We start from the raw sequence: 15,867 nt of genomic DNA on the forward strand, positions 1-15,867 counted from the left end.
ACTACATAAAGTGAGGGGACACATCACAGGAGCCCGTGCAGATGGGTCCATAGAGCCAGTCCCCCATTGGACGGTATCTAGCAAATCGAATCACGGGGAAGCCCAGGGTGACATCCAACAGGATGACTGAAAACTTACATTTAGTATCTCTGAGGGGCTTGGCTTTTAAGTAACTGAGAAGTGTGGAATTTCAGGCAACTTGATCTGCATGCCCTCGGGCTCGAGGACTGGCGAGCCCAGGCCAAGTGGAGGCAGTCCTCCCAAATACATGGGGAGCTCAGGGCACAGAGCTGCTGCCGAGGGCTTTCTGGGGAACAGCCTGCCTCCGGCCAGCTCACCGCTCTGTGCCAGGCTAGAGGCCCATCCCTGCCCCACGGCGCTGAGGGCTGCGCAGGGAATGCAAAGGTTCCTCCCAGGGGAAGCAGGGAGAGCGGACAGAGCACGGACCTTCCACATTCCTTCTCAGGAAGCAGGAGGACGGCCCCAGCCCACATACAGCAAAGTCACTGGTCACAAGGGCCCTGGAGCTGACCCTGCCCACACCCCATGCACGCCAAGGGGAAGACAGCCGCCCTCTGGCTGAGAACACAGGGCAGTCAGCACGCAGGGCCAATGCGGCGTCCCGGACACCCGTCACCATCTAGCAGGAGACCTGGGTTTGTGACGTTGGGTCAACAGATGGACACGGCCCATTTCCACTGAGACGGAAACATGACCCATCTTGCTTCGTAGAAGACACCAATGCTCTTCATCACTGCGAAACGCCGGACATGGGCACGGCTCCCGCACACCGGGGTGGGGGCGGCATGGCTCCTGCTCCCGTGAAGGACGGCCCTGCTCGCTCCTGCGAGGGGACCGGGCCACCTTCCCCTTTATGAACCGTCGTCATAAAACTGCACAAACAACAGACACGTCCCTAATGAGCGATGACAGGTTCCTCATTGATTTATCTGACTCCGATCCTAAGCAGAGGGTCTGCTCTCGGGTCTGTCTCTGCACATCTTTATTCGATAATAAAACTTAGAAATGCAACAACCCACTATGTCCAAAAAAGGAAAACAAAACGTCCTCCAACTCACAGAGATGGCACCCGTGTTACCAAAGCAGAACCCAGGGGTTTGCATTTTCGGATCCTAGTCCCGCCCAGGTGGACGGGGGAGGAGGGGCCCGCACCGTTCCCTGCGCCACCACCACCCACCAGACCGCCTGGCCTGCATGCTTGGGCACCTTCCGGGGCTGTGACTAGCCTCCAGCCCGGAGAGGCGGGGGGCCCAGACCTCCAAATACAGCTCTGTCATGCTTTACAGGCCCTCTCTCCACACCAGCGTGAACGAGGGGGGGAAACCGGTTGCCTAGGAAACCCTCCAGTCCTGGTAATTATGACTGTACTGACTGCACACCCCACCTATAACAGAAATGAATAATAATTTATCACCGCTGACTGGCAGCTCGCTCTGCGTCGCGGCCTCTGCTCGCCGCTGCCCCCTGCTGGCGAGCACGTGCGGGGCGAGCTGGGGAGGAGCCATCCCCCACCACCACCCCCATCCTTCCACCACCCAGTTCTGAATCTCGTTCAAAAAGCAAATTGCTGCCGGATCGATCGATCGAGCAGAAATGAAAAGTGCTCTGTGTCTGTGCGGTCGGGTGGCGGGGGTGGAGCCACCTAATGGCAGCTGGTCATCTCAATTAAAAGCCATTTCATATTCGGACATGAACTGGACCTCCCCCCAAAAGGCGCTTAATCAGGTTAACCGCCACAAGGAAGAGTAACAGTGTCTCAGGTTTAGTAAGAGTAACAGTATCTCAGGTTAACGGTCTCCTCCAGGAAGAGTAGCAGTGTCTCAGGTTTAGTAAGAGTAACAGTGTCTCAGGTTAACAGCCGGAGGAAGAGTAACAGTGTCTCAGGTTAAGAGAAACAGTGTCTCAGGTTTAGTAAGAGTTAACAGTATCTCAGGTTAACTGCCTCCTCCAGGAAGAGTAACAGTGTCACAGGTTAACAATGGGAGGAAGAGTAACAGTGTCTCAGGTTAAGAGTAACAGTGTCTCAGGTTTAGTAAGAGTAACAGTATCTCAGGTTAACCGCCTCCTCCAGGAAGAGTAACAGTGTCTCATGTTAAGTAAGAGTAACAGTGTCTCAGGTTAAGAGTAACAGTGTCTCAGGTTAAGGAAGAGTAACAGTGTCTCAGGTTAACCACAGGAGGAACAGTAACAGCATCTCTGCGATGAGCCCTGATCTGCGACTCTGGGCTACTTCTCTCCAAGTCTGGAACTGGATCCCGAGTGGAGTGGCTCTAAGTAAGACGGTCTCTGGCGGGTTGGATTAAACCACGTCATTAGCAAAGATGGTCCACGCGTCTCCGGTGGCCAGGGCCGCGGCACCGGGTGACGAGCTCCTCCGTGGGAAGGAGAGTTTTGCTCAGAAAGGAGAGCATTCGTAGCGATTGGCTGGATTTGATTTAGAAGACATGGCAGGAGTTGGCAAAATTCACATATCACGGAGGTAATGTGGGTTAGAATGCAGCTATTTGTAATCAAAAATACTGCGTGCCAGACACACGCATCTGATTCCCCAGCACCCTGAACCCTCTCTGTGGAAGTCGGGGCTCGGCTGAAACGAACAGCAGAGACAGCCGCCCACACCTCCGCCGGTGGCGGTGCAGTCACTGCCACTTCCAGTCCCCACCAGGCTCGGCCGGGCCATGCGGGCGGGGTCTGGCACGGCTGATCCGCCTGGCCGTGACCTCTCGGGTCCGAGCACCCCCCCCCCCGTGAGGATGGGGTTTCCACGGAAGAAGCGGGTTCAGGGCGCAGCCCCGGGCACTGGGCCCCACGCTCACGGGTTCTCCATCAGGCACTTGGACCTTCCCGTCAGGGTTCAGAAGGAAAAAGGACACATGGCCCTCAGGTCACTGAAGCTACTGAATGCCACCCAGATGGAGGGTGTGCAGGGTGGCGATGGGGGACGCCCAAGGCCTGGCCACTGAGACCCAGGCGCCAATACCACACATCACAGGGACGCTGCCACCCGGGCCCTACCTAGTTCATTACGTTGTCACCTGGCTAATTTTCCAAAAATATTTTGGAAGTCAGATTTTTTGTTTTCTTACCTTGAATCAATTCTAGGTACTGTTCATGACAACTTATCTCCTTGCTTTTCAGAAATCAACAAATTTCCAAAAATTTCTCCTAATTCTTCAGAGATTTTGTGTGGTTCTCACACTCCACAGCCTTGGAGGGCTGACCCCTTCTGAAGGGCCCTCAGAGATCCGGTCTGGAATACACAACCACCACCCACGGCTCCAGCACACAGACAGTGAGAGCAGCGCTCGGGCCAGGCCCGGGGGAAGCCCCCAGGTGTCCCCCCAGGGCCCACGGCCTGAGTACACCCACCTGCCAACCTGAGCACACCCACCTGCCAACACGTGTGCGCAGCCTCACTGTCCTAGGGGGGAGGGGGGGTCTGTTCGCTGCTCCTGGAAAGGTTCCAGTCACCGCAGAGAATAAACTCACTTCCCACACCCAGACCATAGCTGGACCCAGGCAGCTCTAGCCAGCGCACGGCTGGCCACCTTAGGAAACCCCAGCTCGCTCTACAGGACAAACTCGTTCCCACTAAACCGTTCCCCAGCTTGAACCAGTGCCCTTCCCAAACAGGACCCGTCACCAGATCACCCCAGACTTCCAACACCCCAGATACACACGGGCAAAGAAAACTGTGGTTCCCAAGAAAACATTCTCAGTCCGCAGACACGTTCACCGAGAGACCAGGAAGTCTGGTGACTTGGACACAGGATACGGACACCCTTGTGCAGGTCTCCAGTGAGAACACTAGGGTGCTTTCCACCCTGGGGACCCTGCTGGCCCCGGACTACACGGAGCAGGTGCCAAGCCTCTCGCCTCAGAGGACAGGTGACTCCATGTTCAGGCCTCACTGCACATGTCCCCTGGCCCAGACACTTGACCGCTACCTGAAGGCAATGTGTCACCTCAGTGGCTAAAACAGCACTTCCCAGAGAGAGAATGCTCAGGTATACTACAGACACTAACACTCTACCGGCCTTCCTGCTGTAAAATCTAGAAATACTGGATAAAGTACGACAAATATCTTCTCAAATACAGAACCTAGTCTGCAAGAAAGTTAATAGAAATCACCAGTTGGCCAAAAAAAAAGCAAGGTAAGCAGCAGCTCACACCACTACCATCAGGTTTGAGCGGTCCTAGGATGCGCCCAAGAGTTTCCGTTCAAAAGCTCAGGAGTGAAGACTCGTCCGGGCTCCATGGAGGCACAGGACTGACGCTGGACCCTCGAAGGCCTCTCATCAGGGTGCAAGGACAGACGAGGAGAAAATGCCCCCGTCAAATCACATCAAGAAAACGTCCCGGCTGCCAGAGCTCCAGGTGGGCGGGCTGGGACCAGGCCCCAGGGTGCATGGGACCACAGGCCGCCCTCCCCTGGGCGGTGGTGAGACGCAGCAGTGACCTGAGCACGCAGCATCCACACGGGCCCGACCACACGCTGTGCGCAGCGAATGGCGCAGAGCCTGCCCGCTGCCACGAGCAGCTGCGAGGCCCAAGTGCACGACAGGTGCGCACGGGACGGCCGACGGGACGACGCCGAGACCGGATGAAAGGGCGACGCAGACCCCGGGCCTCCTGTCTCCAGACAGCGTTCGGGGCCTCCGCACAAGAAGGAGCCGTCGCAAAGTCAGACTGGCTGTGTACAGAAACCAGCCTGCCCCCGCGGACCTGGTCAAGACGAACACCGCGAGGGGACGTGACAGGAAAGGCTCCTCACCTCCAGGACACTGTCCCGAAGCGCCGGCCCCCGGGCTGACTGTAAGGGAAACACTGGGCACGCCCAAACTGAGACGTTCTGTCAAATCACCCGGCCAACACTCCCAAACTCGCAGGGTCACGAAAAAAACCGAGACTGAGAAAGTGTCCCAGCCAGTGACTAGAAACCGAGACTGAGAAAGTGTCCCAGCCAGTGACTAGAAACCGAGACTGAGAAAGTGTCCCAGCCAGTGACTAGAAACCGAGACTGAGAAAGTGTCCCAGCCAGTGACTAGAAGAAGGCCAGGAAGAGGTGGCAGCGAGCACGGAGTGGCAGGGACGCTTCTCGGCTGGCCTCTGCACGGAGCTGTGACTCTTAGAACCACAAGGCTTCCCAGAAATAAACCATTAAAACCAAACCAAGATGTGGAGCAGAAACACGCAACAGGACGCGTGAGCCGGCTCAGACCGTGTGACAAACGAGGGGCGGTCCCCAGGACGGGGTGGGGGAGGAAAGAGCTCACTCACCTCGGTCACTCTGCTCAAGCCTCCCGGCCGGCCGCCCGTGGAGCACTAAGGGAGAACAGAACATCAACATGGGGTCCTGTTCATCGGCATGCTTCTCCTGAGGCAAGGGTGACCACTGTCACCAACGCTTCCGCGTGCACACTACATGTTTAAGTAAAAACGGTGTAGACGCCTTAGAGCTCCCTGCTGGAGGCGAGTCCACAGGTAAGGAAACCGGAAGTGAACCCTGTGGCATCAGAGAAGAATCAGAGGGATCAGGATCACGACCGTCTTCTTGAACTCGCGGGCCTGTGAGACCGTCCCATGACCAGGTCTCACGAAGGAAGGCCCACCCGGCCAGCCGCTGAAGTGAGGAACTCCTCGGAATGCACGTGACGATGTGGTCAGGTTGGTTTGGGGGCTTCGTGGGGGGTGGGTTAAGAGAAAACTGGTTTTTAGTGAAAGATGTCTGCCGAGTTGAGAACTGACGTTAGAACACATCTCCTGCATTTCCAGGCGCTCTCTGGAAATCAGTCCTCCGTTCTGAATTATCTATAACTCGTGGGGATGCAGGCTCACCCCTGATTATGAAAATACATCTTCATAAAACTTTTACAGTTGTGCTGTTCTAGTTACAAATAGCTCCGACTTTTCTAGGACATAATTTCACTTTGTTTAAGCAAGAATTCATTAAAGAAGCTATAAATAGCCTTCAAATATTTAGCCATGAATAGGGGGTGGACTGGCATTGATGGCTTATTTTAGTACTAATGCAGAACACTTTGTGAAAGCCACATTTTAATGTGCATCAGGCTAACGATGAACACTTGCAGTGTAATTTTCTGTTAGAATAAATTTCTGTATTTAAAGGAGTCTTGCAAAAAGTAAACACATTATTTCAATTATTTACTGATAGGGAAGTAGCCTTAGAGAATGGAAGTGTTGGGAAAATCAGAACACAAAATTTCTTATTTTAAAAATCTTTTTTTTTTTTTGACAGAGACAGAGTCAGAGAGAGGGACAAACAGGAAGGGAGAGAGATGAGAAGCATCAATTCTTTGTTGTGGTACCTTCGTTGTTCATTAATTACTTTCTCATATGTGCCTTGACTGGGGGCTACAGCAGAGAGAGACCCCTTGTGCAAGCCAGCGACCTTGGGATCAAGCCAGTGATCTTTGGGCTCAAACCAGCGGCCATGGGGTCATGTCTATGATCCCACGCTCCAGCCAGCGAACCTGCGCTCAAGCTGAGACCTTGGGGTTTCAAACTGGGGTCCTCTGCGTCCCAGTCCGATGCTCTATCCACTGTGCCACTGCCTGGTCAGGCTAAAAATCTTTTTTTAAGCATGATGACAACCTTTCTTTCTCTCCCAAAATATAACACCAGTTGGAACTACACCAGGAAATACCTGCTGGTGGAACTGCAAGAATTTGAGGACGCGCTATACAGTGCGTGTAGCACATGTGAATTAAAGACATTTCCACATTTAATCCTGAATCATAAAATTCACATTTTCCAGACCAAGTTTCATAAAATTTTTACTTGAAAAAAAATGTTTTACAAAATACCGTTCTTCCAATCAAAGAAACTTTCCCACAGGCTACAGGGAGCTTTCTGCGGTCGATTAGAGAAGGACAGTCACAGGAGGGAGGGTATTTAATAGCCACCTTGCTGCAAAATCTACACGTAGATTTTTTTAAAGTGCCTTTAAAATGCTAAAGCAAGTAATACAATACAAGTAATTGTTGAATCTATCTCAAATTTTAAAAGTTTCTTCAAAACGGTCCGTGTGGTTTGCACATCACAGCAGGGACAGAGGGCTGTATCTAGTCGGAAAGACAAGAGGACGCACAGGAGCAGTGTCCTGGGAGTGGGAACCGGAAGGCCCGCTGCATCGCAGGGAACCTGGACGGCAGCTGATGGTGCTCAGAGACTGACACTGAGCTGGACAGGAAGGTTCACGGGGACTGGGGTCTTTGGATACCACTGATGGGAACGAGAACCCGCTTCCAGACTAACCGAGGGCGCCTCATTTCACACCATGGGGAACACGCCTGTGGTGCGGATTCCAAGCAAAGAATGCAAAACTGGCTGTAGCACGAGTCCCACCACCAGGAGCCTATGTTTTCTGCTGCAGCCGGGCAGCTTTGAACTTGGACATCCTCTTTGTCACTTCTTCCGGCGCTTCTGACGAGACTTCCTTCCGCTCGGGAATTGTGGGCAGCGCGGGGTGAGCCGTGGCCAGGTGCGGGGCTGGGCACAGCGGTAGAAATTCTTTTTCTATCACAGTCCCAGAAAAAGCCTGGAAGACAAAAGTCGAGCGTGGGGTAAGTGCAAAGGAGAGCCCACAAAAGCCTTTATCCCCAATCTGTCGAGTACACCTCTTTTCATTAAAAGTAAATTAAAGATTTCTGCATAAAAAGATAAAACATCAAAATACACATTGTTCAGAGAAATCAAACACCATTAAAATCTCTCAATCACACCACCAAATACAAGTCCATTTTTACAGTACACACAAGAAAACAAATGGGAAAATAACTTTTCGTTTACCAAAAGCAGGTAAATACAGGCCCTGAACTCTCCCTCTCCCTCCGTGTCCAGCCCACTTCCTGGAAAACCAGGTATGAAAAGAACGACTGCTGCTGGCGGTGAGCGGCCGCTGCTGAGCATGCGCCGTGCCCCCCCCCGTCCCCCCCCCCGTGCACCCCCCCCCCGCGCGCGCAGGGTCTCGGTGTGTCCTGAGGGAGGCGCTCTGCACACCTCGCCTGCTGTCCTGAGGGTGGGAACTGGACACGACCTGCCCTGCGACACGGCTGGAACAAGCGGTCGTCTCTGTACTTTCTGCACTGAGCTCAGGGACGGAGTCACCTGACCGGCAGCGTGTGTGCCCGCTAGCCCGCCCGTGGTCAGGTGCGCCCGGCCCGCCCGGACAGAAGCACTGCGCACAGGACGCTGGAAACGTGACCAGTTCTCCTCACACCTCATTTTACATGAAGATCTATAAAATCCAATTGTCATGATTTTGTAAAAGATTTCTGGTATTTGGGACCCCCCTTCATCGTCTAAGAACTCATCACGTACAAAGCAAAACCTGACATAAACGTTCACGTACACCTCGCTGCCTTCTGTACACCACGGGCAAAAATCAGTTTAGACAATGCGCCACCCACTTAAATAGTGTTTCTTATAAATTATTAGTTATCGAAAAAGTATAAGCCTAGAATTATTTCCTATGACTTCTGAGAATATATATATATAAAGTAAAGCTACAAGATAATGCTATTACCCAGGACTTAACTTAAATAAATAAACATGAAATAGTTTAGACAATAAAATGGCCGATTCCTAGGCCACACCTGGAACATACCACCTGCACTCTGAACACAAGGAGAGCAAGGCCTCTTTCAGAGAAGTATCATTTCAATGCCCACACTCCATGACAGGGAGGGACAAGGAGTGGCATGCCAGCTGAGACGAGCAGCCAGCACCTCCCCGGGAGCGGAGCGGAGCTGGTCAGGGCCCCGGAAAACGGCAGGGACACACCTCCGGCGGCCCCATCTCCCGCGGACTCTCCTCCTCCTCTTCCTCCTCCGCGATGCTCTCGCCGGCGTCGCTGCACGCGGCCTCCTCTCCGCTGAGGCTGCGCAGGAGCCCCCGGCGCTCGTCCGGGTCGGCGGCGCTGCTCTCGCTGGTGTCGCTGCACACGCTGTCCTCCCGGCTGCGCGACTTCAGGATGGACTTCCGCGGGACGTACTCCCCGTTCACGAGGTCCACGAAGACTCTGCGCACACAGCACGCTCACCTTAGGGCTCGCTGAGAAGGTCACACGCGGCTGTGCACACCGTTCCCACAAGCTAACCTAAAACGTTTCACTCAAACGGCTAAAATTTTCACTATTAAAACAACTGCATAGCCTCAAGTGACATACTTTATACGCTTTTGAAAAATATAACCTAATAAAACACAGCACCCTATTCATAAACATGCTCTGGGTGACCATAGCTTGATTTGACAAAATTCTACGTATAATTTACTCCTACTTAGAAGAGGTGAAATCTTTGCAATTTTATAAATACATGTTGTGAACACAGCTGGCACGTGCCTGTGACTCGGTCTCAACAGGAGCTGGAGCTGCTCTGTCCCTCAGCTGCGCGAGGCCCCCACCTGCCCCCCATCGCAGCCCGCAGGAACACCCCTCTCGTTCCTGGACTTGACACACACACGGTTCAGCATACCGAGCGGGGATGTTTCGAAAGCCCTGGCAAAGGGCAAGGGGCAGACGGAGATGCCCGCGGGGCTCCGGCCTGGGGAGCCCCGTGCGGGGCTGCCGCTGCAGAACACGGGGTGCCAGCGCCAGCCGCGGGGCCAGCGTCCATGCAGGCGGCCGCCCGGGGCCCCTCACCTGTAGATGTCCGCAGGCGTCCGGATGGTCGGCAGCTCTGGGGTGGGGTGGCCGCCACCACAGCTGTTCTTCCGCTTCCGTTTGGCTTCCTCCTTCTTTTCACTGAATTTTAAAGTGGTATTTTTTCCAGTATTTATTCGAACCTAAAAATGTTCACAGCAAAAAATTACGACCCTTTATAGAACTTGAGTCAAGGAGGAAACCACGGCCAGTGGTGGCTCAGTCACCAAGGAAACACCAGTGAGAGGCGCCGTATTTCTCCCCACGGGAGTGAGGCGCGGTGCCCAGGGTTCAAGTCCTTACCTGACCTCAGCACACTGGGCGGCCCCCTTAACTTCCAGCTTCTTTAACAGCCCGCCCTAACCTTCAGTGACTCCTCTTATACAAAAGCAAAAGATAGGCACAGCCTCTTCTGACTGTGCCGTCTGGAGTCGGTACTACGTGTGGCGCTCGCTGAGGACTCGCCCGGCAAACGTCAGTCAACACACGCAGTCCCGGATGGTCCCCCACCCCCAGCTGTGTCAGGTGCTCGCTGCTCGGACCCCCTTTCCCGCAGACACGGTGCGCACACGTGCACACTCGGTGTGCATCGCCTGTCCGTGCTGCCGCCTCCGGGCCAACAGCAGGCTGCGCCAGGCGAGGTCTGGGACAGGGGCGGTCACACAGGCATCCCCCATGCCCACAGGGACTCTAGATGCTGTGCTGCTGTAAGCTTTTCCATCGCCCTGTTACTGTGATACACATTTTGGACTTACATCATGCATTTCAAAATAAAGGACACAACTGTAAAAATATAAAATTTAAGCCATAAAAGCAGTCTTAGATAATGCTTAAGTATTTGAAGTTTTAAAAATACTTCCAATTTTTAGAAATCAAACTAAAAAATAAAACCAGCCTTGTTCAGGGTTCATGTGGTGTCCTTACGTCCCTACTGGGCATCTATCCTGTAACGACTGGTCTCCCCAGAGCACTCCTGAAATATGTCCTCTCCCGGCCCCGTCTAACCCACAGTAAGAAGACATGGAAAGCCCGAAGAATCCAAAACAAACTTTTTTCTGACTGGTCAGTTTTTCCCACAGAATTCACAAGATGCTCCCTTTAGTCTGCAACGTTAGAATATTTAAAAAACCATGTAATTATTTCACTTCACATTACAGAAGTGATAACTGCAGGGACCTGAGAAATAGCAACTATGTTTTAAACACGTTCCATTAATTATCACAGGCACGCTGGACTGCACAGAGAGGCTGAACGGGGAGCCCCCCACGGGGAGCCCTGCAGGGCCCTGTGGAGAAGGTGCGTGGGAGTGGGACAGAGGTCCCCTGGCCCCAAGGTCCCCGGGCCTCACATGTCCTTGAGAAGACAACACCAGGACAGCCCCCAGGGGCGCAGAGGACAGGGTATGGCGCGGGAGCAGGCAGGGCACAGGCTCAGGGTGGCCTGCCTCCTCGACCCAGAGCTCAGCTGCTTCCATTGACTCTGAATGCCCCACGATGAGGATCAGCAAACAAAGGTCTCTGGACACAAAAGAAAAGCTAAAACCCCGCAGCAGGTCTGCAGTAACCCGGCTCCCAAACGCCAAAATTCTAGGTGATGACACCCGTAGATGTTTCTATTTACTTCATCAGAAAAGAGGCTAACTTTTACTTCCTCTTCAATTTTCCTTCTTGCTCAGGATGTGCCCGTTCCTCTCATGCCCACGTAGAAACAACAACCTGCTGTAACTAAAAAATTTAACTAATGCAATCACTTCAAACATTCTAAATACACCAAAGGCCCACCATCTACTTAACTCCAGCGTCCCTAAGAAAGCTCTCTGAATGCAGGGCAGGGCAGGGCAGGGCAGGAAGGGACAGTAGTGGCCACTCCAATGTGACCCCCTTCCAGACCCCAAACTATTCAAATCCCATTGTAGCTTCAGAGAACAATGGCCCATCCTGGGTAACTATGTATTTAGACTTTTTTTCCCTTTTTTCTTTGTAAAAGAATTGGTCAGAAAGAGAGGCAAAAGATGGTTTCCCACTGGCTCTATTACCCATATTAATTAACCACTGTTAGTATTGTTCTTTTAAAGAACGCCCTGGCCGGTTGGCTCAGAAGTAAAGCGTTGGCCTGGAGTGTGGAAGTCCGGGGTTCAATTCCCGGCCAGGGCGCACAGGAGAAGCACCCATCTGCTTCTCCACCCCTCCCCCTCTCCTTCCTCTCTGTCTCTCTCTTCCCCTCCCGCAGCCGAGGCTCCATTGGAGAAAAGTTGGCCTGGGCGCTGAGGACGGCTCCACGGCCTCTGCCACAGGCGCTAGAATGGCTCTGGTTGCAACAGAGCAGCACCCCAGATGGGCAGAGCATCGGCCCCTGGTGGGTGTGCCGGGTGGATCCCGGTCGGGCGCATGCGGGAGTCTGTCTCTCTGCTTCCCCACTTCTAATTTCGGAAAAATATAAAAAAAATAAAACTAAAGAACAGCATAGGTGATGTGCAATGTTCAAATTATGTGCACAATTAGTAAGTTAAAGGTATACAAACCCTCTTAGGTTCAACAGTATGAGAAAAATATATTGTCGGCACAGAGCTGTCTCCGGCCCCTAAAGCATCATGGGCATTTTCATCTTCGTCCTCATCTTCCTCACTGTGGTAGGAGTGTGAGCCATTCACCGAGCAGTCCGAGTGGCTGTGCACATGGCCGTTGAGCAGCTGTGAGTGGGGACGGTCCCCACGGGCCACAGCCCCCGCCTCCGGCTGTGCCGCAGTCCCGCCCCCACTCGGGTCCTCACGCTCCTCCTCAGAAGACGCCGTGTCCTCTCCGTTTGCGGTCCCAGTCGCAGGCTTACTGTGAAGAGAGAGAGGGACGTAGCAGAACCAAGCACACGAGGGCCTCACGTTTCCCAATTTCCAGTTCACATCAATGGATATAAATTAAGAGTCTGAATAGGATATTTTTTAAACTAGAATTCTAGGTTAATAAAAATTTTCTAAAATAAACAAGAAAATTAGTCCCCACGCCCATTCTGCATACTGTAGTTATACGAATATGAGCAAAATGCATTATTTTCTCAATCTTTGCAAACAGGGCACTGGCCACAGAAAATAAATAAATAATATTGCCAGAAATTTATGAGAAAGTCATAGGAATATGTATCTGTTTAAAAATCAGAAGTTAAAGCCACCGAACATTAACACCTTATTTTCCATCTATTTCTACACTTAGAACATTTTACAAGCATGTATTATTATATATTTTTTAATTTTTTTAATTCATTTTTAGAGAGGAGAGAGACAGAGAGAGAGAAGGGGGAGGAGCAGGAAGCATCAACTCCCATATGTGCCTTGACCAGGCAAGCCCAGGGTTTCGAACCGGCGACCTCAGCATTTCCAGGTCGACGCTTTATCCATTGTGCCACCACAGGTCAGGCTATTATATTTTTTAAAAAAGAATTTATACATGTGCACATAAATACAATTTTGTCTACAAACATACGTGCACATCCTCATGCTTCATTCTACAAAGGACTTGAGGACCTTATAAAAATAACAAAACCACAAACACAACAGAACAAAAACACTATCATGCAAAGAGAGAGATCATGACCAAGAAAAGCACAAGATTCAAAACTGATTTAAAAAATGAAAGCGCATCCGTTGATCAAAAAGACCTAAAAATTTATAGGTTAAATGGTAGAAAAAAATATATATCCTTTGTGCTTCGTGTCCCATTCTACACAGAGACTAGTTACTGCACGTGGCACGTCCTTCAAGCAGTGACACGGGAGCCTGTGCCGGAACCGAGGTCGTGGAGCACTGGGCTGACCGGTGGGCATGCTCGTGCGTGTGCAGACGGCAGTTTGCTCAAGTTCTCGCAGCTCTAACTACCTGACTGATTACAGACCCCTGCCCGATGAACAGGGAAGCTGGCCAAAAGCTCGGATAAACGTCTTACAGGAACAAACTTAAGTCAATTTTTCTTTTTAACAAGTTATTCAAACATACAACACTATCCTGACTGTAGTCTAAAACACACTTCACTTAAAATGCAGCATACAAAACATACATAACTGTGCATTATAAGTCAACTACTGAAAAAAGTGCGCTTAGCTGCAATTATGGAAAGGGATACTGACGACAAGCACGCCGGGGCGCACGTGCTCGGGCACACACGTGCTCGGGCACACACATGCTCGGGCACACACGTGCACCGCCCCACAGGAGCATTTCTAGAGAACCCGCGCTATTTCAGGGTGGCAGGGCCGCTGCCACCTAAGGCGTCATCTTTCCTGGGCTCTCTCTGGGGAGCACACTGCAGTCACTGTGTGTGTGGGGGGGGCAGCAAGCATGTGGACCACCCCCCTGGAAGGACAGTGTGCCCCCAGTACCTCTTGAGTTCACCCAGCAGCTCCTCCTGTCTCTCCAGTTCTTCAAGTCGAGCCCACAGTTCCTTGTCAGCAAGCAAATCCCTGGATTTTACATCATCCGCAAAATCTGTTTCAAAAGTGTCTGAAGTTTTGGGCCTTGAGTGAGGTTTATGAGCAATTCGGTGTTTTGCTATTTTTTTGAAAAAAGAAAAACAGGGCTGTTAGTGGCCAACTTCAAGAGGGCACATGCCCTGACTTCATGAGGCTTTCCTGTGAGGTGAGGGTGCTGAGACAGAGCGGGGCATGATTTCTGAGCAAGCAGGACTCCAGGGACGCACGTCTCTCAGAATCGGGTACGCAAGTGGGGGCCCAGGACCTGCAGGCCGCACTGCCACTCCGGGACATTTCAGAGGTGCAGTCTCGGGGTCTCCCCAGACCTGCTTTCCTGAGTCGCGGGGTTCACGTGCATGTTATGGATGGTGAGGAGCTGCTCAGAGCTTCAAAAAAGCATGAGCATAAATGGTCACTAAGCACCCTGGTCATAACGCAGAACTCAACGCAGCCAGTACCCGCCTTCATCCGTACTCAACGGAACCCAGTCACTACGCAGCCATTAAAGCCTGTCACAGGGGACGCGCAGCCCCAAGGCACTGCCAGGTATGATTCTGCCCCAGGGACAGTCTATGGAGGATAATACCTGGAGAGTTCTACTACAATCTTCTATATGAACATTTCTACCTTTTAAATTGCTTTATGTTATTTGTAATCTTCAGTGAGGGCGGGAGATAGATAAAATCTGAATTCAAACCTATCTGCTTTCATTCAAAATAATAGTTTTACTATAAAGCAAACGAACCCTCTGAAGAAAACAAGAAGGAGTCTGAACTGCTGTCCTGAGACCCAGTGCTAACAGATGACCTCCATCCTGTATTCACTTTCGTTACTTTCCTAAACCTGGAAATGTCAAAATCACGTTTCATAGCCTAGTTTCTGTAACTGTAATTGGTAAAAGAGAATTCACAAGTTCTAAGTTCCCAACTTGTAAAGCACAGGCACCGTGCACTGGTCAGCACAAACCACAACCACACTCGGTCTTTCTGCTCCTGGCCTGCAACACATCTCCTTATCTCCCCTTCTGAGTGCTCCTGAGATGCCACGCCAGCAGAGACGGCATGACTTCTAAATTTACCTCTATCTCAGCCTATCAATTCTCTTCAGAGTTAACTGCTAACATATACTTCATTACAATAGACACTGAAAGTACAGTTTTCTACAGCAGCCAAGTATAAACCGTTTCTGTGCCACTTGAAAGTGTTGTTATTGTCACAGTTTAGGGCTGACATGGCGCTACTGCCTTCACAGACCTACACCCAAACACATCGCCATCCCTGGCAAGAGGGCGCTGCGGCGGGCCTGGAGCACTGCGCGCGGCACGCCCTGCAGGCAACACGAAGCAAGGGCTGACTGCGCCCAGACTGCGCCCACTCTCTCCTCCAAACGCAGCACCTACAGCCATGGTTTCCGAAGGAGAAAAACCAGCAGAAGCAATATTATGACTTTGAGGTCAAAGATCAAACAGGAGCACAGACTATGTGCCTTCTGAATTTTAGATGTTTGGGTCATTAAATAACTGGAAAAAAACTATGTAATCTCACTAAATAGATTAGTCAGAAACCTAGTTTTTCACCCCAAAAGTTATTTATCCATTATTTTCTATTTTAAAATATGTTAACAATTTTACATCAAAATTTTAACAATTATTAAAGTTGGTGGACAAATGGAATAAATGTTCTAATTTTATGAATTAAAAAGTATCATATAATATAATCCTAAATATC

The 15,867-nt window shown here is 51.3% G+C and overlaps 1 protein-coding gene across 1 annotated transcript in view; it reads right to left on the reverse strand.

Moving 5' to 3' along the window:
- Nucleotides 1–6,805: 6,805 nt before the first annotated feature.
- The window catches only part of URI1 (URI1 prefoldin like chaperone), a 46,634-nt gene continuing 37,572 nt past the window's right edge, over nt 6,806–15,867 (reverse strand). The window contains exons 7-11 of the mRNA XM_066349236.1: nt 14,051–14,219; nt 12,207–12,510; nt 9,686–9,828; nt 8,827–9,064; nt 6,806–7,582 (exon numbers count right to left, since the gene is read on the reverse strand). Coding sequence (XP_066205333.1) covers nt 7,400–7,582; nt 8,827–9,064; nt 9,686–9,828; nt 12,207–12,510; nt 14,051–14,219 — 1,037 coding nt within the window. The 3' untranslated portion in view covers nt 6,806–7,399. The remainder of the gene's footprint in view (nt 7,583–8,826; nt 9,065–9,685; nt 9,829–12,206; nt 12,511–14,050; nt 14,220–15,867) is intronic.

Source organism: Saccopteryx leptura, chromosome 9 (genome assembly GCF_036850995.1).
Source record: "Saccopteryx leptura isolate mSacLep1 chromosome 9, mSacLep1_pri_phased_curated, whole genome shotgun sequence".
NCBI classification, from domain to species: domain Eukaryota; kingdom Metazoa; phylum Chordata; class Mammalia; order Chiroptera; family Emballonuridae; genus Saccopteryx; species Saccopteryx leptura.